General features: G+C 42.6%; 2 protein-coding genes across 20 annotated transcripts in view; one reads left to right on the forward strand and one right to left on the reverse strand.

Moving 5' to 3' along the window:
- The window catches only part of ncor1 (nuclear receptor corepressor 1), a 273467-nt gene extending 254698 nt beyond the window's left edge, over window positions 1-18769 (reverse strand). For 10 of the 13 annotated variants that reach the window (XM_073053056.1, XM_073053051.1, XM_073053049.1 and 7 more), the window contains exons 1-2: window positions 11526-11782; window positions 1911-2090 (exon numbers count right to left, since the gene is read on the reverse strand). In XM_073053056.1, coding sequence (XP_072909157.1) covers window positions 1911-2018 — 108 coding nt within the window. In that variant the 5' untranslated portion in view covers window positions 2019-2090; window positions 11526-11782. Of the gene's footprint in view, window positions 1-1910; window positions 2091-11525; window positions 11799-18659 lie in introns of those variants that run through there. The other 3 variants (XM_073053048.1, XM_073053047.1, XM_073053052.1) reach the window with 3 other exon arrangements.
- Window positions 18647-25269, forward strand: part of pigl (phosphatidylinositol glycan anchor biosynthesis, class L) — a 182635-nt gene continuing 176012 nt past the window's right edge. For 2 of the 7 annotated variants that reach the window (XM_073053067.1, XM_073053068.1), the window contains exon 1: window positions 18648-19117. In XM_073053067.1, the coding sequence (XP_072909168.1) occupies window positions 18874-19117 (244 nt within the window). In that variant the 5' untranslated portion in view covers window positions 18648-18873. Of the gene's footprint in view, window positions 19118-25269 lie in introns of all 7 variants that reach the window. The other 5 variants (XM_073053062.1, XM_073053063.1, XM_073053066.1 and 2 more) reach the window with 4 other exon arrangements.

Consider the following 25269-nt stretch of genomic DNA (forward strand, 5'->3'; position numbering starts at 1 on the left):
AGGGCTTCATTGCCTCATTAGACAGCTTGTCTCCACATATCACACACAGGGGCCTTGAAGCGTGCGAGTCACCGGTTGCATTAAAGCCATATTTTATGTACGACTCGTCGTATTTTCTGTTGAAGGAAGCTTTCTTTTCTTCTGCAGTTTTGGCCTCAGCTGTCTCTGCGTTATCATCATTGTTAGGCCTTTTATGTCTCCTACCGCCTCTTTCAAAGAAACTCTCAAGTGACGTTTGTTTTTTACTCGAGTAGTTGCAGGTTAGGGTTAGGGTTAGGTTAATGACCGACTGATGACTTCGCGTGCGTTCAAGTTCAACAGTGGGTGTGACAGGGAATGAGGAAAGGTGCAGTTGACTCATATCGTCATATCATAAAGTTTCCTCACGACCCGGTAGCACATGCTTTGCAGCCCGGTACTGGTCCACAGCCCGGTGGTTGGGGACCACTGTTTTATGGCACTGAGTACAAGAGTTGGGATGTCAAATTGTAATTGAACATCACGTTGGTCAAACTGCACTTAAAAAGTATTGTGCCTGGTTCTGCTGACAAGTGACCTTAGAGATATATATAACATTTTGAGAAAAATAAATAGGAGAGATAATCAGAGTTGTTTTCCCAGGGCAGGGGAGTAAAAAAAAATGGAAGGTGCACATTTAAGCTGAGAATGGAGGATCTTAAAGGAAGTTTAAATGACATGTTTTCCACACAGAGAGAGGGTAGTGGTATACGCAACAAGCTGCCAGAGTAAGTCATTGAGGCATTATAATTACAACATCTAAACAGCAAAGTGGGTAATAAAGCAGCAAGCCCAATTGGGATACAAGTTCATGCAAGCAAATGGGATTAATACAGACATCGTGATCAAAATGGACAGGATGGTCTGAAGGGCACATTTCAGTGCTGTATAGCTATATGATAGATTTCTTCTATTGGGAAAGATTCAAGTGAGGGGACATGGTTTCAAAATAAGATGATGATTGTTCAAAATAGAGGGGTTTGGAAATTTATGTTTGCGAAGTAGTGAATCTCTAAAATATTTTCCACCAGATTTTTTTTTAAGTATGCTAAATCAATAGGGGTATGCAAAGATAAAATAGAATTTTGAGGGATTGAGGAATTGACAGCCATGGGGAACTAGACCATGACTAGTTGATACAAATGAGCTATGATCATCCACCAGGAACTTAGTAACCTAACTCTGCTCCCAACTTCTTGCATCCTCTATCACCATGTACAAATGCAGGACTCTCAGTACCAGTAATGTTTGGCGCCTTTAGGTTATCTGTTTCTACTAACCCATCACTAAGAAATAACTATAAAGTTGCAATTAATTACTCGCTTTTGGGTGTATTGCCTGTACTGGGGGGCAATACACTGTATTTACACCGAAATATTGTTCTACTGGCGGGGCTATGGCGGTTCACCCTAGTCGAACGGGGGTAAACTGGGGACACGGAGGCTACACATACATGCCACCCCTAGTCCTCTACACCCTCCCCCCCATCTCACTGCTTTGGCACAGGCATAGACACCATTTGCCTCTGTTCTCTCTTCCTCTTACTGTCCCATATTAATTTGTTCATAATGCTGATACACCATCAAAGCAACAAGTAGTTAATCAGCATGACAGTAAAGTATACAAATAAACTCTCAGTTACACAGCACAACTTTAACTGGTTTCCTCCTGTAACTAGCACTTCCAAAGCAGCAGTCCATTGTCAGCCAAAGCCAAATTTTAGAGAAGTTCACAATGGATTAACAGGCAAATTAAGTTAACTGGCACCTTTCAAGTTCAGCACATGCCAAATAACAGAGCTGTTCAGTATCCTACATTAACTGAATATGAAAGCAGCAAATAGAATACAAAAAAACAAATCAGCTGCTGCTCCAGACTAAACCTTAACCTACCTGTTGATGTCTGTTACTGGAGAAGGTGTATTGAATTGTGTGAGCTGGGTAACGGGTTGCATCCGTACCAAAGGGACCTTGACCTGAGGGGTAACCCGAACTTGACATTTTTTGGAGAGTCAGTCATTCAGTGCACCCTGCAAATCAAGCCACCATGTCACCATTTTTCTAGAGAAACACCTGAAAAAAAAAAGAATTAACAATCAGCCACAAGCTCCACTTCAGCTGATGTTTGTAGATCATTCTTCATTTACCAACCATCTCCTACCATTAGAAACTACTCTCAATAATTGACTATTGCTCTGACTGGCGAATACACAGAAGCACAAACACCCCTCACCAGACCATACTTATGCTGGCCATCTATATGAATGAAATTCTCCTAGTATTGACTCTCAGCTTCCTTTGCCTTGGTGATTCATGTGCTTGTCCAGATGCTTTTCAAATGTTTTGAGAATACCTTATCTTAGACTTAATTTCTATGAGGTAATGTTTCTTACAATCTATCCCAGCTATGCCATTTGTAATTTTAGCTTGATCAGGCAATCACACACTCACTCACCCACCCCAGCTCCAAGGTAAAAAAGCCCACACTAACCAGTCTCTTCTCTCAATAGAAATTTTCTATGTAAGGAAACTGTCTCAGTACTTTTTCCAGTCCAATCACGTCTTTTCTGGAGCATGGCAACCAGATCGACACACAGTATTGCAAATGTGGCTAAGAAAACTTTTTTTAATATTGTACCGAGAACTCTCTGCTTTTGTATTCCATGCTCAGGCTAATTACGTCCAGTATCATGTATAACTTCACCTACCTACCATCTTTGGACCTGTACACCCAAGGTTCCTCAGTATTCCCTAGGGCCCTATCATTCATATGTTCCACCCCCATGTATCAAATACGTAGCAAGCACAATAAGTACACAACATTCTGGTGATACAAGTTCTACAAACATCTTCTACATAAACTCAATGAACCCACTAAAAAATGTGGTTAGCAATTTATAAATTATATCAAAATCATGCTTGTGCTTTATATATATTTATTAATTTATCCATTAATAATTAATCAATAGGCACCAGAGATTAAATAGTACAGGAGCTGCAGTGCTACCTTATTCCTTGGGAGAGTGGTTGAAATCTAGAACGCATTTTCTAAATGATGTTAGCGGCAAGTCTTCAAAATAATCAACAATGTGCGCAAACATGATTGAGCGCTGCTAAATGAGATTCATATTAAATAGGTGCTTGATGGTTTGCAGGGACGTAATAGGCCAAAAGACCTATTTCTGTACTGTATGACAAGCAGGATGAGCAGTCAGAGATTAAAGTCCATGTTTATACTAATCACACCGATAAGAAAAGTGTTGTATTCCTATAAGGGAATTTAGGGAATTCAGTGGAAATTTGAAAAGCAGGATTACTAAGGTTATAATTTAAATTTTTTTACTCTCAAGTACGGAGTTTACAACCCTACAGATATTGCCTACATCCAGTGCCACATGCCATTAAATATGAGAACAAGGAAGGTAGGACAGATTGCACAGGAGGAAGGACTTCAGGCTTTTGAATCTTTCAGATCACTTTGGGATAGGGTGACCTATGCAAAAAAGATAGCTAGCTCCTGAACAGGAAGAAGGCCAGTATACTTGCGAGGTTTTGCTTTGCAGGAAAACTGGACTGAGAAAAATGCAGCAGCAGACAGTGAAACAATCATTTGTCAAAAATAGAGTTGAGATGTTATGTTGAAGTTGGATAAGATATTGGAGAGGCCGATTTTGAAGTATTGTGTGCAGTTTTGGTTACTTACTTATAGGAAAGATTCCAATAAGACTGAAAGAGCAGAGAAAATTTACAAGGATGTTGCTAGACTCAAAGACCTGAGTTATAGGGTAAGTTCAAAGTAAACTTATTATCAAAGTACATATGCAACATAATATTCATTCTCTTGTGAGCATACTCAATAAATCCACAATAGAATAATGACCATAACAGGATCCATGAAAGACCACACCAACTTGGGTATTCAAACAGTATGAAAAGACAGCAAACTGTGTAAATATAAAAAGAAAGAAATAATAAACACATAAATATCAAGAACATTAGTCAAAGAGTCCATAGGTTATGGGAACATTTCAATGATGAGGCAAGTGAATTCATCCCCTTTGGTTCAAGAGCCTGATGGTTGAAGGGTAATAACTGCTCCTGAAATTGGTGGTGAGAGTCCTGCGGCTCTGGTAGCTTTGTCCTGATGGTAGTAGCAAGAAAAAAGCATGACACGCATTGCTGATAATGAATTGATGCTGCTTTCCTGACAATGCTTTGTATACATGTGCTCAATGGTGGGTTAGGAAAAATTCAAAGGTTGAATGGGTTATGACATCATTCCCTGGAGTGTAGAAGAATGAGGGACGATTTGATAGAGGTATACAAAATTATGAGGGGTGTATACACAAAGTCAATGCAAGCAGGCTTTTTCCACTGAGGTTAGGCAAGACTAGAACTACAGGTCACGGGTTAAGGATAAAAGGTGAAATGTTTAAAGGGAACATGAAAGGGAACTCTTCACTCAGAGTGGTGCAAGTGTGGAGTGAACTGCCACAGGAAGTGGTGATTGAGGGTTCGATTTAGACATTTGGATAAGTACATGGATGGGAGGGGTATGGAGGCCTATGGTTCAGGTGTGGATTGTTGGGATTAGGCAGAATAACATTTTGGCATGGAATAGATGGGTTAAAGGGCCCACTTCTGTGCTGTAGTGCTCTTTGTATATAAAAGTCAGGAAGAGTGGCCCAGGAAGGAGTAGGTCCCCTCAGGGACTGAGGAGGCAATCTATGCATGGAGCATATATGAGATCCAAAGAGTATTTCTCATCAGTATTCACCATTAATGAGGATGAGGCAGGGGAAATACCCAATGGAAAATAGAATAGTACAACACATTAACAGGCCCTTCAGCCTACGGTGTTGTGCTAATTAAATTAGCAATTTAAAAATCTAACTAAACTCACCCTTTTCCTAACACAAGACCCATAACCCTCCAGTCTCTACACATTTATGTGCCTACACAACTGTATCATATTGCTTCCACTACCATTCCTGACAGCAAATTTCAGGCACCCACCTCTGTGTAAAAAGACCTGCCTAGCATTCATCAGTCCTGACGAAGGGTCTCGGCCTGAAACGTCAACAGTGCTTCTCCCTATAGATGCTGCCTGACCTGCTGTGTTCCACCAGCATTTTGTGTGTGTTGCCTAGCATATCTCCTTTGTATTTACTCCATTTCAATTTAAATTCATGGCCTCTGGTATTAGAGATTTTGATACCGGGAAGAAAAAGATATTGACTATCTACTCCATCTATGCCTCTCATAATCTAATAAACTTCAACTGGATCTCCTCTCAACTTCCACAAACAGCCCAAATTAGACCATAAAACATAGGAGTAGGATTAGGTCATTCGGCTCATTGAATCTTGGCGTCATTCTATCATGGCTATTATCCCTCTACAATTTATTCTCCTGCATTCATCCCATAAACTTTGACACTGCCTAATCAAAAACCTGTCAACCCTATTTAAATATTCTCAATGACTTGGCCCCCACAGATTCACCAACTGCTGGTCAAAGGAATTTCCCCTCATCTCTGTTCTAAATGGATGCCCCTCTATTCTGATGCTGTGCCTTCTGGTCCTTGACTCACCCATTACAGGAAACATCCTCTCCATCTAGGCCATTCAATATTGAATGTTTCAATGAGATTCCCCTCATTCTTCTAAACTCCGCAAGTAGAGACCTAGTGCCATCAAATGCTCCTCATACGTGAACCCTTTCATTCCTTGAATCACACTTATGAACCTCCCCCAGACCCTCTCCAATGCCAGCATATGTTCTCTTTGATAAGGGACTCAAAAGTGCACACAATAACCTCACGTATGGTCTGACCTACTCCTTATAAAGCCTCAGCATTACATCCTTACTCTTACACTCTAGCCCTCTCAAAATGAATGCTAACATTGCATTTACCTTCCTTGCCAATGACACAACCTGCAAGTTAATCTTTGGGGATTCCCACACAAGGACTTCCAATTCCCTTTGCACCTCTGATTTTTAGATTTTCTCACCATTTATAAAATAGTCTACATTTTTATTCCTTCTTCCGAAGTGCATGACCATACACTTCCCTACACTATTCCATCTGCCACTTCTTTACCCATTCTCCCAATATTTCCAAGTCTTCTGAGCACTCACTGCTTCCTCAACACTACCTGCCCTTCACGTACCTTCGTATCGTCCACAAAGTCATCAATTCCATCACCCAAATCATTGACATACAACGTGAAAAGTAGATTCAACACAAAAGCAATGCAAATAGTCCCATTCCCTTGCTCTTTCCAAATACTTACTAATATGACAATTGAAGCTGCCTAGGTTGTTATTCACTGTACTGCATTCCAGAGCTCCATCACTTGCTATGTTTAAGTTTTTCCTGAATGCTCTCAACTGTCTTTTTATATATATATTGTACATCTCCTTAATGACTTTACATCCCTCCATAATATCTCCTGGAAGCTTCTCCTTTTTCAAGGAAAACTACTCCCACCTTATTTTGGTTTCTGCCCCATTCCTTTCCAGTTCCAATGAAGGGTCTCAGCACGACAGGTCAACTGGTTATTCCCCTCATCTGCAGAATCTCATGCTCTTCATATATTGATGTAATTAATGGTGGAAGGTCAATGGTGAAGCAGGTGAATGACTGAGAGGAGTATCACCAAAAATCTGATAAATAGGACTAACTCAAGAAAGCAACTCTGTCAGCACGGACAAGTTTGACCCAAGGACCTGTTTCTGTGTTGTGGGGGATTTCCAATATAACGTATTGATGCTAGGATTCTAACCTTCAAAACCACAATACATGATATAGCTGCAAGGCGAGATATCCATTTGACACCCATTGACTTTGGTAGTATTAAAGCTCCTGGTATCACTTGGTCTAATACTTTTTTTGTCAAACACAGATATCTTCATCTTGGAATTCAGAAATTTGGTCCTGTTTGGATCAAGATTCTGATGTGAAAAGTCCAAAAAATGCAGATACTAGAAATCTGAAATAAAAATAGAAATTGCTACAGGTCATGCAGCTTCTGTGGAAATTGAACATAGTGAACATTTCTGCTTAATGTCCCTTCAGAAGGCAATGATGTGGTTTGGAGCCATGTAAACTTAGCAAAAGTCAAACTGTTTATGACTCTGTTACAGAGCCAATTTATACAGCAGACCACCATTAATGATGTCTTCTATCCTTTAGCTGATGAGTACAAGATGACTGTTTCAGTAAAAATTAACCAGATTGAATTTCTCCTGCCTTTTATGAACCTGACATAACCGGGACATATTGCTGAGTAGGTGGCACTGTGGTCTCTATTGGAACAGCTTGGCCAGAATTACAGATAGTTCCAAAGCTGAATTCTTCAATTCTTCATTTGGAATACACTTTCTACTTGCATTATATTTTCTCTGCAACTGTAACACATTCCGCATTTTGTTCTTCTTTCTACCACCCTGGTATACTTATTCATGGAATGATCTCTGAATGGCAAACAAAAAAGCTTTAAACTTGGTTTTAAAAGAACCAACCAGTTCCATTCCACCACCAGGCAGAATTGGTCCTCACCCTCAACAATTTTTCCTTTGGCTCCTCCGACTTTCTCCAGACTCAAAGGTAGCCATGGTCACTTGCATTGACCTCAGCTATACCTACCTCTTTGTAAGTTATGTAGAACAGTGCACATTCAACGCCTTCCCTGATTATACTCCCCAACTCTTCCTCTGCTACATTGATGACTGAATTGGTGCTGCTTCATGCATCCATGCTGAGCTTGCCAATTTCAACAATATTGTCTTTAACTTCCACCCTTCCCTTAAATTCACTTGGTTCATTTCTAACAGCTCTCTTCCCTTTTTCCATCTGTCTCCATCTCTAGAGACAAACTGTCAACCGACATCTTTTATAAATCTACCAATTTGCATGGCTTTCTTGACTATACCTCTTCCCACCCTGATCCCTGTAAAAACACTATTCACTTTTCACAGTTCCTTCGTCTCTGCTGTATTTATTCCCGGGTTGTGGCCTTCCTTTCCAGGACATCCTCCTCCAAAGAACAAGACTTTCCTTCCTCCACCATTGATGCTACCCTCACCCACATCACCTCCATTTCCCAAACATCTGCGCTCAGCCTATTTTCCCACCACCTTAACAGTGATGGAGTTCTTCTTGTCCTTACCTACCACCCCATAAGCCTCCGCATCCAACACACTATCCTCTCAACTTCCGTCATCTCCAAAAGGATCTTACCACCAAACATACAGTATCTTTATCCCCCACCTCCACTTTCTGCAGGGATTGCTCCCTGATTCCCGTCTATTCGTTGCCCCCCACTTATCTCTCTCCCGATACTTATCCCTGCAAGCGGTCAATGTGCTACACCTGACCATTCACCTCCTCCATCACTTCCAATCACGACCCCAAACAGCTCTTCAAGGTGAGGCAACACTTCACCTGCAAATCTGTTGGAATCGTTTATTGCATCTAATGCACCCAATGTGTCCTCCTCTATATTAGTGAGATCTGCTGTAATTTGGGGGACTGCTTTGTTGAGCACGTTTCACTCCATCCATCAAAAGCAGAACAATCCAATGGCCAAACATTTTAATTCTAATTCCTATTCTGACATGCCAGTCCATGGCTTCCTCATGTGTCAAGATAAGGCTACCTTTAGGGTGGAGGAGCAACACCTTATATTCCATCTGGGTAGCCTCTAACCTGTTGCCATGAATATTGATTTCTCCTTCCAGTAAGAAAATTTCCCTCCCTTTCCTCTCTTCTTCTATTCCCCACACTAGCTTCTTACCTCTGCTCACCTGCCTATCACCTCCCCTGGCATCACACACAAAATGCTGAAGGAACTCAGCTGGCCAGACAGCATCTATGGAAAAGAGTAAACAGTCAACATTTTGGGCCAAGACCCATTCTTCAGGACTCCCTGGGTCCACTCCTTCCCTTTCTCCTATGGTCTACTCTCCTCTTCTATCAGACTCCTTCCTCTCCAGTCTTTCCTATCCACCTGACCTTACCTATCACATTCTAGCTATCCTCGTTCCCCTCCCCCCACCTTTTTATTCTGGCATCTTTCCCCTTCCTTTCCAGTCCTGAAGAAGGGTCTCGGCCCGAAATGTCAATTATTTATTTATTTCCATAGATGCCTGTTCCTCCAGCATTTTGTGTGTGTTGCTTTGGATTTCCAGTATCTACAGACTTCCCTTATGTTTATGAAAAGTTTTTCACTGTTATCTTAATATACATGACAAAAATAAAGCAACGTTGTCCAATCCCCTAGCTTTTACTACACCAAGTACCCTAAGCAATTTCTTGCTATCACATGCAGTGGATTAACTTTGGCTGAAGATCTTAGGAGGAAACACAGGTGAATCATCAACTTAGCATTTGGCTAAATGTGATTTCAAATGCCTTATTCTTGTCTTTTCTCTCTCTCATGCTAGACCCTACCAATCCTCAGGATGTAGATGTTCTGTGATCTGTTTCCAGTTAGCTATTCGCAAGCCCATCACCATTCCCAGCAGAATATGGCAAGTCTGGAGATATTTTTATTTGATCCTTGAGATACAGGTGGTGTTTAAATAAATACATGATTGCCACTTACTGGCAGATAGCTGTATGTAATCACATGACAAATACATATTTAAAAAAATCAGTCCCGCAAGTCCTGTTACTTTAATTGTGAAATAAATGTTTTAAAAGAAAAAGAACACAGGAAGTGTGAATTCTCTTATAAATAAATGCCAAAATTGTGATACTTGGTCAACAATCCAAATTAACTCAGTTTGTCCCTCCACAGATGGTGCCAGAGTTGATCAATATTTCCAGTAATTGTTTCTCTACCCATCACAACAAAAATAATATTTAGATAAGCATACAAACAAAACCAAATGTTGAGTCAGCTTTTAATACAAAAGGATGGAATTTTTTTTAAAAAAAATAGAATGTTACTGCAATTGTGCAGTGTTTTGGTGGGTCCAAAACTTGACCAACGCATACAACTTTTACCTTTTTCTCTATAAGAGGTTATAACTGCCCCAGAAGGTTCAGTACTCTACTTCAGGACAGGTCAGCTGACATTTTTGAAGCAACATTGAATAGAATGTGACTTCAGTTCTTGGCATAATGCATGGAAACAGGCCCTTTAGCCCAAGTGCTCCATGCCCACTGAGATTCCCATCGGCATGTGCCTGGACCATATCCCTCTGCTACTGGTAGAGGTCCACGGCATAAAAAAGTTAAGAACCTCTGCTCTAAATATTTCCTATCCAGGTACCCAAGTTTTATTAAATGTTGTTAATGTAACTGCCTCAACCACTTCCTCTTACAACTCATTCTATATACTCACCACCCTGTGTGGGGGAAACAAAAAAAAATTACCCCTCAGGGCCCCATTAAATCTCTTCCCTCTTAACATATCAAGAACTTGGGCATTAACCAAGGCTTTCAAGATCTTGATCCCAAATTCAAGGAGAATGTGTGCATTCACCCTATCTATGCCCCTCTTATATACTTCTATAATATCACTTGTCATTCTCCTATGCTCCAATGAAAAAAAAATCCCAACCTCCATAACTCAGTCCATTTCCCGGAAACATCATAAATCTCCTCTGCATTCTTTTGAACTTGATGGTAACCAAAACTGAACATTTCTGAAGCAACATTATGCCAAACACAACCTCAAAATCTGGTACAATTCCAACTTTCTATACTCTGTGCTGGGGAAAAACATTTCATCCTGGTTGATATTGCAGGCCAAAGGATAAATCCAATGCACAAATCTACTCTCGACATCTTCCATAACTTCATTGCATTATTTACGAAAATAAAAAGTCAGAACATGAAGTATGGAAAATGAACGAGTTGTAACAAAAAAAAACACAAGTTATTTGAAAAGGATACAAGGATATCGTTCCCTCACACTCCAAACTCTAATCTGTGAGGAAATCGCAATGGGACAGAGGAATTTCTTACAAGGTCCATGAACCATCTTCCTGGGTGCTTTTATAACATTCAACTTCTAAGAGCTAAATTTAGGACATAGAGAAATAATGATAACAGAGCAGGCACGAGGAGCAACATAACCCACTATTATTCGTTATAATATTTATATGTTATTTGAACATTCATACTTATATCAGAAATGTTTTCTCCACACAATACAGACTTCCTGACAAAAAAAAATAGGTGGCGGCGAGAGTGAGAGAACATGAATACCAGGTTCTGAAAACATCTGTAGCCCAGCACTCGCGAAAACAAGAAGGCAAAAGGTTGGCGTGTGGAATAAGTATTTCCAACATATTTTGTACTGCGACTCCCCTGCCAGAGACGCCCAGACGTCCTCGCATCGGCTGTGCCCACTCTCTCAGGCCATACGGCCTACCCATTAACTACAACCGCCTGGGGTTCGGGCTCGGCCCTAGGCCTAGTCCTCCAGCCTGTCTGTCACGATTCAGTCCCGATATCCCACGATGCCCGTGGCCCTCGGCACCAGTACTCACCGGCCGTGCTCTAGCCACCAGTCCGACTCTAACCCCGCGCCGCCATCTTGCGCAGAGCGCAGCTTCAGGCCACCGCTCCCTGCTTCCCCTTCAGTGCCCGCCGATAACTCGGTCAGTCCGGCTATCAGTCCGTCTACCCTTCCAATGCTCACTCGCCTTGCACCGTCTGCAAACCAGGGCCCAGGGCTAGTATCACTCCGACAGTCTGACCCCGACCGCTCCCCGCCCGTGACACCGTCAGCAATCCGCGAACTGCGACTGCGCGGCACAACCTCCCCGCTCGCAGTGCAGCCAACGACGCGGGACAAAACCAAAACCCGGCAAGCGGAGCCCGGTGGCGAGGTCGGTAGGTTGAGGAAAGGACATACAGTATGTAATGCAGTGTGGAGGGAGGAGAGGGGCGATGTGGAGGGATAGGAACTGTGGAGTGGAGTGTGGAGGAAGGGGAGGTGTGGAGTTTGGAGGGAGGGAAGGGAAGGTCAGATGGGGAATGGACTGTGGAAGGAAGGGAGGAGAAATGTGGAATAGAGTGTGGAGGGAGGGGGAGATATGGAATTGAGTGTGGAATAAGAGGAGATGTAGAATGGAGTGTGGAGGGAGGGGAGATGTGGAATGGAGGAAGAGATGTGAAACGATGTGGAGGGAGTGGGAGATGTGGAATGGAATGTGGAGGGAGGGAAGGGGAAATATGGAGGAAAGGGAGGGGTGATGTGGAGTGGATAGTGGGTATATGTGGAATTCCACTATTCCCTTGTCCATTCTTCCCTCCAGGCATTTATCCCTGAATGCAGCCTCACTGCTACGCCTGCCCATGCACCTTCTCCCTCACCTCCATGTAGTGCCCCAAATAGTCCTTGCAGGTGAGGCAACATTTCACCTGAAAATCTGCTGCAGTCATGTGTTGTGTCCAGTGCTTCACCATCCCATCTACCTCTATCACAATTTTCAAAGAACAATATTCCTGCACTTCTTTGTCTCTCTGTTCTACGACAGTCCTCAGAGCCCAAACATTGACTATGCAAGTCTTACCAAATTCGGTCTGCCATTCTTCAGTCCACTGACTCATTGTAATTTATATGTTTAATCACTGTCCACTGTAACACCAATTTTAGTGCCATCCATACTTGGAATACTACATTATGTTCTGGTCATTCTGTTATAGGAAAGATGTAATTAAACTGGAAAGAGTGCAGAGAAGATTGCCAGGACTAGAGTCATAATCATTGCAAAGTACAGCACAGAAATAGGCCCATCAGCCTATCTAGTCTGTGCTGAATCAATTAAACTGCCTATTCCAGATGGCAAATGGGGTTCAACCCAGATAAGTGTGAGGTAGTTCATTTTGGAAGGTTAAATATGATGACAGAATATAGCATTAGTGGCAAGAGTCTTGGCACTGTGGAGGATCAGAGTGATCTTGGGGTCTGAGTCCATAGGACACTCAAAGCTGCTACGCAGGTTAACATTGTGGTTAAGAAGGCATATGGTGCATTGGCCTTCATCAATCATGGTAATGTTGCAACTATATAGGACCCTGGTCAGACCCCACTTGGAGTACTGTGCTCAATTCTGGTTGCCTCACTGCAGGAAGGACGTGGAAACTATTGAAACGGTCCAGAGGAGATTTACAAGAATGTTGCCTGGATTGGGGAGCATGCCTTATGAGAATAGGTTGAGTGAACTTGGCCTTTTCTCCTTGGAGCGACGGAGGATGAGAGGTGACCTGATAAATGTATACAAGATAATGAGAGGCATTGATTGTGTGGATAGTCAGAGGCTTTTCCCCAGGGCTGAAATGGCTAGCATAAGAGGGCATATTTTTAAGGTGCTTGGAAGTAGGTACAGAGGAGATGTCAGGGGTAAGTTTTTTATGCAGAGAGTGGTGAGTGAGTGGAATGAGCTGCTGGTGGCGGCGGTAGAGGCGGAGACGATAGGGTCTTTTAAGAGACTCCTGGATGGATACATAGAAAAATAGAGGGTATGGGTAAGCCTAGGTAGTTCTAAGGTAAGGGCATTTTCGGCACAGCTTTGCAGGCCAAAGGGTCTGTATTGTGCTGTAGGTTTTCTATGTTACTCCCATTGACCTGCATTAGGACCATAGCCTCCCATACCCCTACTATCCATGTACCTATCCAAACTTCTCTTAAACTTTGAAATCCCAGATCCCTTTGTTCTACCAGACTCCTCAGTGCCCTACCGTTCACTGTGTAAGACCAACCTTAGTTGGGACTTCTGCATGATGATGAAGGAAACTTTTCTGAACACAATTGACAAACTCTATCCCATCTAGTCCTTTTACTGCATGGAAATCCTGGTCAATACGTGAAAAGTTAAAATCATCTACTGTAACGACTTTATGTTTCTTGCAACAATCTGCGATCTCTCTGCAAATTTGTTCCTCTAAATCACTCACTGTTGGGTGGTCTATAATATAGTACTGCTAACGTTGTCATACCTTTCTTATTTCTCAGTTCCACCCATAATACCTCATTAGACAAGTTCTCCATTCTGTCATGATGAAGCACTGCTGTGAAATTTTCCCTGACTAGTAGTGCCACCCCTCCTCCTTTAATCACTGTCATGTCTAAAGCAATAGAACCCCAAAATATTGAGCTGCTAGTCCTGCAAGCAAGTCTCACTAATGGCTACAATGTCATAATTCCAGGTATTGATCCATGCCTGAGCTCATCTGCCTTTTCTACAGTACTTCTTGCATTGAAATACACACAGCTCAGGACACTAGTCACGTCATGCTTAACCTTTTGGTTCCTGACTTTGTCTGAGTCTTACCAACATGTCTCCACAACCACTCCACTATCTGTTCTGACACTCTGGTTTCTATCCCCCTGCAACTCTAATTTAAACCCCGCCGTGCAGCACTGGCAAACATTTCCTCAAGGATATTAGTCCCCTTCCAGTTTAGGTGCAAACCGTCTTTTCTGCATAGGTCCCACCTTCTCTGACAGAGGGCTGAATGATCCAGAAATCTTTTACCTTCCCTCCTACTTAAACTTCTTAGCCTTCCTTTTTCTGGCCTCACTAGCATGTGGCATGGGTGGCAATCCTGAGATCACAACCCCACAGGCCCCACCTTTTAATTAAGCACCTACCTCCCTAAACTCACTTTGCAGAATCTTGTCTCTCTTTCTTCCTGTGTCATTAGTACCTGAATGGACCTCTGGCTGTTCACCTACCCACTTAAGAATGCTGAGGACTCTATATAAGATGTCACAAACCCTGGCACCTGGGAGGCAACTCAGCATCCATGAATCCTGTACTTGTCAAAGAACCTCCTTTCTGTTCCCCTAAATAACAGATCTCCTATCACCACAGCTTGCCTCTTCTTGCTCCTTCCTTTCTGAATCACTGAGCCAGTCTTAGTGGCAGAGACCTGACCGCTGTGACTTTCCTTTGTTAGGTCATCCCCCCAACAGTATCCCAAGTGATATACCTGTTCATGGGGATGGCCACAGAGGTACTCTGTACTAGCTCCTAAACCCCTTTCCCCTTGCTGACTGTCACCCAGTTTCTTGTATCCTGCAACTTGGTGTAATTTCTCAATATGTCCTATCTATCTTAAAGCACATGGTATTGGGGATATGGCATTGATGTGGATAAAGAATTGGTTGGCAGACAGGAAGCAAAGAGTGGGAGTAAACGGGACCCTTACAGAATGGCGGGCAGTGACTAGTGGGGTACCGCAAGGCTCAGTGCTGGGACCCCAGTTGTTTACAATTATATATTAATGATTTAGACAAGGGAATTAAATGCAGCATCTCCAAGTTTGCGGATGACACGAAGCTGGGCAGCAGTGTTAGCTGTGAGGAGGATGCTAAGAGGATGCAGGGTGACTTGGATAGGTTAGGTGAGTGGGCAAATTCATGGTAGATACAATTTAATGTGGATAAATGTGAGGTTATCCACTTTGGTTGCAAGAACAGAAAAACAGATTATTATCTGAACGGTGGCCGATTAGGAAAAGGGGAGCTGCAACGAGACCAGGGTGTCATTGTACACCAGTCATTGAAGGTGGGCATGCAGGTACAGCAGGCAGTGGAAAAGGCAAATGGTATGTTGGCATTCATAGCAAAAGGATTTGAGTACAGGAGCAGGGAGGTTCTACTGCAGTTGTACAAGGCCTTGGTGAGACCGCACCTAGAATATTGTGTGCAGTTTTGGTCCCCTAATCTGAGGAAAGACATTCTTGCCATAAAGGGAGTACAGAGAAGGTTCACCAGATGGATTCCTGGGATGGCAGGACTTTCATATGAAGAAAGACTGGATCAACTAGGTTTATACTCAGTGGAATTTAGAAGACTGAGGGGGGATCTTATTGAAACGTATAAAATTCTAAAGGGATTGGACAGGCTAGATGCAGGAAGATTGTTTCCAATGTTGGGGAAGTCCAGAACAAGGGGTCACAGTTTAAGGATAAAGGGGAAGCCTTTTAGGACCCAGATGAGGAAAAACTTCTTCACAGAGAGTGGTGAATCTGTGGAATTCTCTGCCACAGGAAACAGTTGAGGCCAGTTCATTGGCTATATTTAAGAGGGAGTTAGATATGGCCCTTGTGGCTAAAGGGATCAGGGGGTATGGAGAGAAAGCAGGTACAGGGTTCTGAGTTGGATGATCAGCCATGATCATACTGAATGGTGGTGCAGGCTCGAGGGGCCGAATGGCCTACTCCTGCACCTATTTTTTATGTTTCTATCAGCCCCTTAACCTCCCAATTGATCCAGAGTTCATCCAGTTCCAGCTCCAACTCCTTAACACAGAATGTTAGAGGCTACAGCTGGACCCTAATGCCTTCACCATCGTTTTGGGGGATTTTAACTAGGCCAGTCTGAAAAATCACTAAGCAATTGCCATCAACAGATCACTTGCAATACCAGAGGAAACAACACACTGGGCCACTGTTACATCACCATCAAGAATGCCTACCATGCTATTCCATACCCTCACTTCGGGAAGTCTGATCACCTGGCTGTACTTCTACTCCCTGACTGCAGCACTAGTAGTGAGGACCAAGAAGATATAGACAAAGGAAGCACAGGAGCGCCTACAGGACTGCTTTGAATCGGTGGACTGGACTGTATTCAGGGATTCATCTTTGAATCTGGATGAGTATGCTGCAGTTGTTAGTGACTTCATTAAAACCTGTGTGGATGAGTGTGTGCCTACAAAGTCTTGCTGTACATTCCCGAACCAGGAGATGCGTTGTCTGCTGAAGGCTAGATCTGTGGCATTCAAGTCTGGCAACCTGGGCCTGTACCAGAAAACCAGGTATGATTTGCAGAGGGCTGTTTCAAGAGTGAACGATTAATTTCATAGCAGCAGTTCAATGCAATACATAATATAGAAGAAAAATATAATAATAGATAAGTAAATATTATTCAGTATACTTTATACAGTATATGTATATTGAATAGATTAAAATTTATGCAAAAAATAAAAATATTATATATTAAAAAAAAAGTGAGGTAATGTCCAAGGGTTCAATGTCCATTTAGGAATTGGATGGCAGAGGGGAAGAAGCTGTTCCTGAATCACTGTAATTGATTTACTTAGTTACTATTTTTTTTTCTTTCTTCTATATCATGTATTGCATTGCACTGCTGCTGCCAAGTTAACAAATTTCACGGCATATGCCGTTGATGATAAATTTGATTCTGATTCAGATTCCGATTCTGGATGCACTTCTTGCATTTGCAGTTGTCAGGGACACTAGAGGTCTCCTTGCCTTCCCACATCCCACAAGAGGAACATTCTACTATCCTGCCTGGGAGCTCTATTGTTTTACCTGAGCAAATATAAAGAAGAAAGAACAATAAGAAGGAGGAAGGGTGCTGGGAGAGGGGGTTAAAACTCTATGTACAGCTTTTCAATGATTTCAGGTTCTCTGGTGCCCATCATCTTATTTTTACTATGGATGTCCAGTCCCTCTACACCTCCATACCCCACCAAAAAGGCCTCAAAGCTCTTTTTTTTTTTCTGGACACCAGACCTAATCAGTTTCCTTCCACCACCACTCTTCTCTGCTCAGCAGAACTTGTCCTCACTCTAAATAATTTCTCCTTTGGCTTCTCCCACTTCCTTCAAACAAAAGGTTTAGCAATGGGCACTTGCATGGGTCCCAGCTATGCCTGCCTGTTTATTGGCTACGTGGTTCAGTCTATGTTCCAAGCCTACACTAGTGACCGTTTCGCACTTTTCCTACGCTACATTGACAACTGCATTGGTGCTTCTTCCTGCACCTGTGCTGAACTGGTCGACTTCATCCACTTTGCCTCCAACTTCCACCCTGACCTCAAATTTACCTCTCTCCCCGTTCTCAATCTTACTATCTATCTCTGGAGACAACTTATCTACTGATGTCTATTATAAACCAACGGACTCTCACAGCTACCTGGACTATACCTCTTTCCACCCTGTTACTTGTAAAAACTTCACCCCCTTCTCTTAATTCTTCCACTTCTGCTGCATCTGTTCCCAGGATCAGGCTTTTCATTTTAGATTGAAGATGCCTTCCTTTCCCCCAACATCAACGCTGCCCTCAACCACATCTCTTCCATTTCATACACATCTGCTATAATTCTCTGCACTTTCCACCATCTAAATGGGATCCCACCACCAAGCACATCTTCACCCCCCCCCCCCCAATTTTCTGCTTTCCGTAAGGATCGTTTCATACGTGACTCCCTTGTCCATTCATTCATCCCCACTGATCTCCCTCCTGGCACTTATCCTTGCAGGCAGAACAAGTGCTACACCTGCCCCTCACTTCCTTCTCAATACCATTCAGGGCCCTTAGCAGTCCTTCCAGGTGAGGCAACACTTCACCCGTGAGTCTGTTGGAGTCGTATACTGTGTCTGGTATTCCTGGTGTGGTCTCCTGTATATCGATGAGACCTGACGTAGATTAGGAGACGCTTCGCCAAGCACCTACGCTCTGGTTGCCAGAAAAAAGCGGGATCTCCCTGTGGCCATCCATTTTAATTCCACTTCCCATTCTAATATGACTATCCATAGCCCCCTCTACCCCCTCCCCTCCCCTCCCCTCCTCCCCGTGGGGGGCGTTATGTACGTATTCCCCACTCCCCTTCAGCCAATTCCCACCACTTTTCCGTCTCTCACCTTATTTCCTTGCCCGCCCAGAGCTTCCCTTTGGTGCTTCTCCCCTCTTTTCTTTCTTCCATGGGCTTTTGTCTCTTTCATCAATTCACTTCCCAGTTCTTCACTTCATCCCCTCCCCTTTCTGGTTTCACCTATCACCTGAGGTTGGCGGAACTGTCGTGCCGGTCCGTGGAGCGAGCCGGAATGTCGGGCAGGCGGACCGGTTGCTGTAAATATGGTGGAACTGTACTTCCTTTTCGCGTTGTTTTTGCTTTGTTTATGGATCCGACACATTTATCGCAAACAATTCGTCGATCCAGAACCTGCTGCCACTGGGGCTGAGGATCAGGCGGCCCAGAGGCGGGGGACGGCGACTTTGCTGGTCATCGCTCACCCCGACGATGAGTGCATGTTTTTCGCGCCAGCCGTGCTACGCTTAGCGGCCCGTGGACCCTTCTACCTGCTCTGTCTCTCCACAGGTCAGTATAGACCCGAGGAACCGAACGTCCTCCTTCTGCTACATAACCAGCCCGTGCTGACACTGGGAAGTACTCACTCTTGGTTAACCACAGAACAAAGAACAGTACAGCAGAGGAACAGGCTCTTTAACACTCAATGTTGTGCCGAGCTAAATAAATTAGTAATACAGTGCCCAAAAAAATAAATCCCATCTGCCTACATAATGTCTATATCGTTACATTTCTTGCATATTCATGTGCACACATAAGAGCCCCTTGAACGCCTTTACTTTATTTGCCTCCACCACATTCGAGTGACTCACTCTTCTGCAATGAATATTTAAGTAATATTGCAAAATATTGTTTTATTAAGCATTCTTAACCGTTTACATAATTCATTACAGGTTATATGTAAAAAGTACATGAATGGCATACATCATCATGCCACCATGTCAGCCCAAATTCCCAGCACTGTGTTTTTGCTTTCAATTAGTTTTTATGCTTTGGAATTACAAAACATAACACCTGCTGTGTTTAAAAGAAATGCCACATAAATCTTTGGACTTACCCCCTCTTACCTTAAATACATGCACTCTTGTATTAGACATTCCAACCCTGGGAAAAGTAACTGGCTATCTACTCTGCCCCTCCCATAATTTTATAAACCTCTGTCAGATCTCTCCTCAGGCTCCGCCACTCTCAAGAAAACAATTTAAGTTTGTCATACCTCTCCTCATAGCACATACCCTCTAATTCAGGCAGCATCCCGGGTAAACCACTTCCGAACCCTCTTCAAAACCTCACCAACTTTCCTATAATAGGGTAAATAGAACTGAATGCAATACTTCAGATGTATTCTAACAGGAGTTTTATTATGCTGCGCCATACAGTAAATTCTGCACTCTTGAATTCAGTTCTTCAACTAATTCTATATGCTTTCTTTACCACCTTAGCAACATGTGTAGGCACCGGAGCTATGAACTTGATCATCAACACTTTTAAGGGTCTTGCCCTTAACAATGTACTGTCTCTGTACATTTGATCTCCCAAAGTGCAACTCTTCAAATTTCGCTGGGTAAAATTCCATCTGCTATCTCTGCATGCATATTTGCAAATGATCTATATACTACTGTATCCTTTGCCAGTCTTCTACAGGATCCAGAACACCACCAATCTTTCTATTGTCTGCAAACTTACTAATCTACCCATCAATGTTTTCATGCAGACGTCACAGTACAGATCATTGTGGAACTCTACTAGCCACTGACCTCCACCTGGAATAAGTCCCATTGACTTCTATCTGTCCCTCTGTCTTCTATGGATAAGCCAATTCCAAATCCAAATGTCCAATTCTCCATGCATCCCATGCATATTCATCATTTCACTTTTCTGGATGGGTCTTGTCAAATGCCTTACTAAAATCCATGTAGACAACATCCACAGCTGTACCTTCGTCAATCACCTTCGTTATCTCCTTGAAAAAAACTCAGTGAAGTTAGTAAGACATAACTTGCTCTGCACAAAGCTATACTGACTATCCCAATGAAAGCAGTTGTTGTCCAATTGCAAATAAATCCTATCCCTAAGAATCCTCTCCAGTGACTTCCCAACCATCAATGTGAGGCTTACTGGTAAATGGCAGAACTGGTTCCAATGCCCCAGAAATTTGAATCCCTCACCCTTGCACCATTTTTCAAGCCACGTATTCATCTGAAATATCCTCCTATTTCTACTCTGACTAGCACGTGGCACTGGTAGTAAACCAGAGATTATTACCTTTGTGGTCCTACTTTTTAGTTTATCTCCTAACTCCCTAAATTCACCTTGTAGGACCTCATCCCATATTTTACCTATATCATTGGTACCTATGTGCACCACGACCACTGGCTGTTCACCCTCCCATTCCAGAATATCCTGCAGCCGCTCAGAGACATCCTTGACCCTTGCACCAAGGAGGCAACATACCATCCTGGAGTCTCGTTTGCGGCCACAGAAACACCTATCTATTTCCCCTTACAATCGAATCCCCTATCACTATAGCTCTCCCACTCCTTTTCCTTCCCTCCTGTGCCGCAGAGCCACCCATGGTGCAATGAACTCGGCTGCTGCTGCCTTCCCCGATGAGACATCTCCCCCAACAGTATCCAAAACAGTATATCTGTTTAGGAGGGAGATGACCCCAGGGGACTCCTGCACTACCTGCCTACTGCTACACTGTCTAGTGGCCACCCCTTCCCTTTCTGCCTGTGTAACCTTTACCTGCGGTGTGACCAACTCACTGAACGTGCTATTCATGACTTTCTCAGCATCGCGGATGCTCCAGTATGAATCCAATCGCAGCTCCAGACGTTCAACGCAGTCTGCCAGAAGCTGCAGTTGGACACACTTCCTGCACACATAGTTGTCAGGGACACTGGAAGTATCCCTGATTTCCCACATGCTGCAGGATGAACAAACCACAGGCCCAATCTCAGCTGCCATGAGCTACCCAATACTTACCTCAACTTTTGAAACTCCACTCCTTCACTGACTGACCCACTCACTGTCTGCTCCACTTGAGGTAACCCTCTATTTATTTGTTGGAGCTTTTCAAACTGTTTGGTCACCTGACCTCGATTGCCTAATCAGCTGCTTTCTGCTGAGTATGAGCTATTCAAATCTTGATTGTCTAATCAACAGCTTTATGCTGAGCTATTCAAATCTTGATTGACTTGATTGCACAGTCCAACTGCCAAAACTGCCAGAATCTCTCTAGTCAAAGCCTCAAATCTCCACTCCTTCAGTGGCCCACTGACTATCTGGCCGCTTTCCTTGGCCTCCACAGCTGCCTGTGGTAACGAATTTCATAGATTCACCACTGTTAGTCCTGAACATTTCTTGGCCTGTGTTTCCTCTTTAACCAGTGTTGCAGTTCCTTGCGACATCTGCAGTAGTCCTTGCAATGTTGGCACCTACTGGGGACTGCTTGAAAACAAGGCCACTCTCACTCTCTCTCTCATCTTTTCTGCTGCCAGCACTACCACAACTCACAACACCCTTTATCCCTTTACCTTAACCTTAATTTACCTTTAACAAAATATCTTTTGTTGTAATTCCTTTTGTGGCCTGACTCCTTTGTGTTACTTCCTGAGAGCCGGGGTTGTAACAACCACTCTGACTAAAGAAGTTCAAACTCATCTCCGTTTTAAAAGGATGCCCCTGTATTCTGAGACTATGTCCTCTGGTCTTGGACTCTCCCACCATAGAAAACATCCTCTCTGGATCCACTCTATCAAGGCTTTTCACCATTTGATAGATTTCAATGAAGTCACCCCTCATTCTTCTGAATTCCTGTGAATACAGGCCCAGAGCCATCAAACGCTGTGCATATGACAAGCCGTTCAAACAAGGAATCTTTTTTTTTTATTTTATTTAATTGCATTTTTAAGTGATTACAAGTGTAGAAAAAAAAGTATATATCCCTTCCCCCCTCCCCTTAACCCCTCCCCCTAACTTCCCTATATAAAAAAAGAAAAATTAAGAAAGAAAAAAAAGAAAGAAAGAGTGCCTGGTTGTTGGAAGGTCTCCACATGCTCCATGGAGTTCTTAATAACTTCAGTATATATATTTATTTCTTTCCCCAAGTAACCAATTATTTCATCTTCAGAGCACCTATATATTTAATCCTGTCTTTTGTAAATAAGGGCACCAAATTTTCAAAAATGTTTCATATTTATCTCTTAAATTATAAGTAATTTTTTCTAATGGAATACAGCCATAGATTTCTTTTTTCCAACAATCTATACTTAAATATGTATCTGATTTCCAAGTAATTGCAATAGCCTTTTTGGCTACAGCCAGTGCAATTTTTATGAATTCTTTCTGATATTTATTTAGTTTGAGTTTCGGTTTTGTCCCTTCAATATCACCTAGTAAAAGTAATATTGGATCATGAGGAAGTTGTATTCCCGTAATTTGTTCCAATAAAAGTCTTAAATTTGTCCAAAAAGGTTGAATTTTAGAACAAGACCATGTAGAATGTAAAAATGTACCAGTTTCTTGGTTACATCAGAAACACTGATCAGATAAACTTGGATTTAATTTATTTATTTTTTGTGGTGTAATATATAATTGATGTAAAAAGTTATATTGCACTAATCTTAACTGAACATTTATTGTATTTGTCATAAACAAGGAATCATTTTCATGAACTTCCTTTGAACCCTCTCCGGTTTCAGCACATTTTTCTAAGATAAGGTGCCCAAAATTGCTCACAATGCTCCAAGTAAGGCCTCACTAGTGGGTTATGAAGTCTCAACTTTACATCCTTGCTTCTATATTCTAGTGCTTTTGAAATTAATGCTAACATTGCATTTGCCTTTCCCAGACTCAACCTGAAATTTAACCTTTAGGGAATCCTACACAAGTACTCCCATGTCCCTTTGTGCTTCAGATTTTTGTATTTTCTGTCTATTTAGAAAATAGTCTACCCTTTTATTTCTTCTACCAAAGTGCATGACCATACACTTCCCAACACTGTATTCCATCTGCCACTTGTTTGGCTATTCTCCTACTCTGTCTAAGTCCTTCTGTAGCCTCTCTACTTCCTCAAAAATACCTGCACTTCCACCTATCTCCGTATCATCTGCAAACTTTGCAACAAAGCCATCAATTCCATCATCCAAATCATTGGTGTATAATGTAAAAAGAATCGGTCCCAACACAGGCCCCTGTTAGTCACCAGCAGCCAATCAGAAAAGGCTCCCTTTATTCCCACTCTTTGCCTCCTGTCAATCACCCACTGCTTTATCCGTGCCAGAATCTTTCCTGTAGGACCATGGGCTTGTAGCTTGTTACGCAGACTCATGTGTGGCACCTTGACAAAAGCCTTCCGAAAATCGAAGTACACAACATCAACCGATTGTCCTTTGTCTATGCTGCTTGTTATCTCTTCAAATAATTTCAACAGACTTGTCAGGCAAGATTTTCCCTTGAGGAAACCATGCTGACTACAGCCTATTACATCATGTGCCTACAAGTACCCCAAAACAATCAACTCCATAACAATCCATAAACATCCATAATAATCAACTCCAACATCTTTTCAACCACTGAGGTCAGACTTATAGTTTCCTTTCTTCTGCTTCTCTCCCTTCTTGAAGAGTGGAGTGACATTTGCAATTTTCCAGTATTCTGGAACCATTTAGAAGCTGGAGATTCTTGAAAGATCCTTCTTGTTTTTGTATCTTTCTCTAATCTGCCTGTGTATCTATCCTGAATGTCTTAGTTGCTATTTTGGGGGAAAGAAGGATGGTCTGAAGAACAGTCCCATGAGTGTGATTGCACCGTCTTATTTTTGAATTTTACTCATATACATACTCTAAGTGGGTGAGCCCTCCAGTATGACTCTACTGTGTGCAGCTGTGATATTGTCCCTGAATAATTGTGCAACTTTCCTCCTTCCACCTTTTATCTTGTTCTGTATCTTTTCTAAAACATCAAAACCCTTGAATATTTAGTATCCTATCCTGTCCTTAATCAAGACTTTTGTTATGGCTACAATTTCATTGTTCCATGTACCGATCCATGTTCAGAATTCATTACCCTTTCCGTATGGATTGAAGTGTGTGTATCTTAGTACTGCTAACATTAAGATACACACAGTTCAATCTGTCCATCCCCTTATGTTGATGACATCTATCTTCCTCTCAATCCCTCTACTCTCTGGCCTGATGCTCTGGTCTCATCCCCCTGCTAAACTGGTTAAATCCTCTTAAGTAGCATTGGTGAACCTCCCAGTCAGAATCACCCCTGCCCCAGAAGAGGTTCCAAAGATCCATGAACCTGGTCCTGCCCCCTTCACCAGTTCCTTACAATTTATTTATCTGCTCTAAATTTCTATTCATGCTCTAACTGGCACATAACACTGGAAGTAATCCAGAGTTTATTACCTTCGAGGTACTGCTTTTCAGACACTTCCCTACTGTGCAGAACCTCTTCCCCCTTTCTACCTTCGTCATTAGTGCCATCATGCAGCACAACCTCTGGCTGCTCACCCTCCCCCTTGAGAACATTCTGCAGATAATTTAAGGCATTTTTGACCTTGGCATCCAGGAGGCAACGTACCATCCTACCATCCTGCCTCATCCCATCAACCTGCACCCAGCCCTCCATACCCCCTCATTTGTGTACCT

The sequence above is a fragment of the Hemitrygon akajei genome, chromosome 8 (genome assembly GCF_048418815.1).
Source record: "Hemitrygon akajei chromosome 8, sHemAka1.3, whole genome shotgun sequence".
NCBI lineage: Eukaryota > Metazoa > Chordata > Chondrichthyes > Myliobatiformes > Dasyatidae > Hemitrygon > Hemitrygon akajei.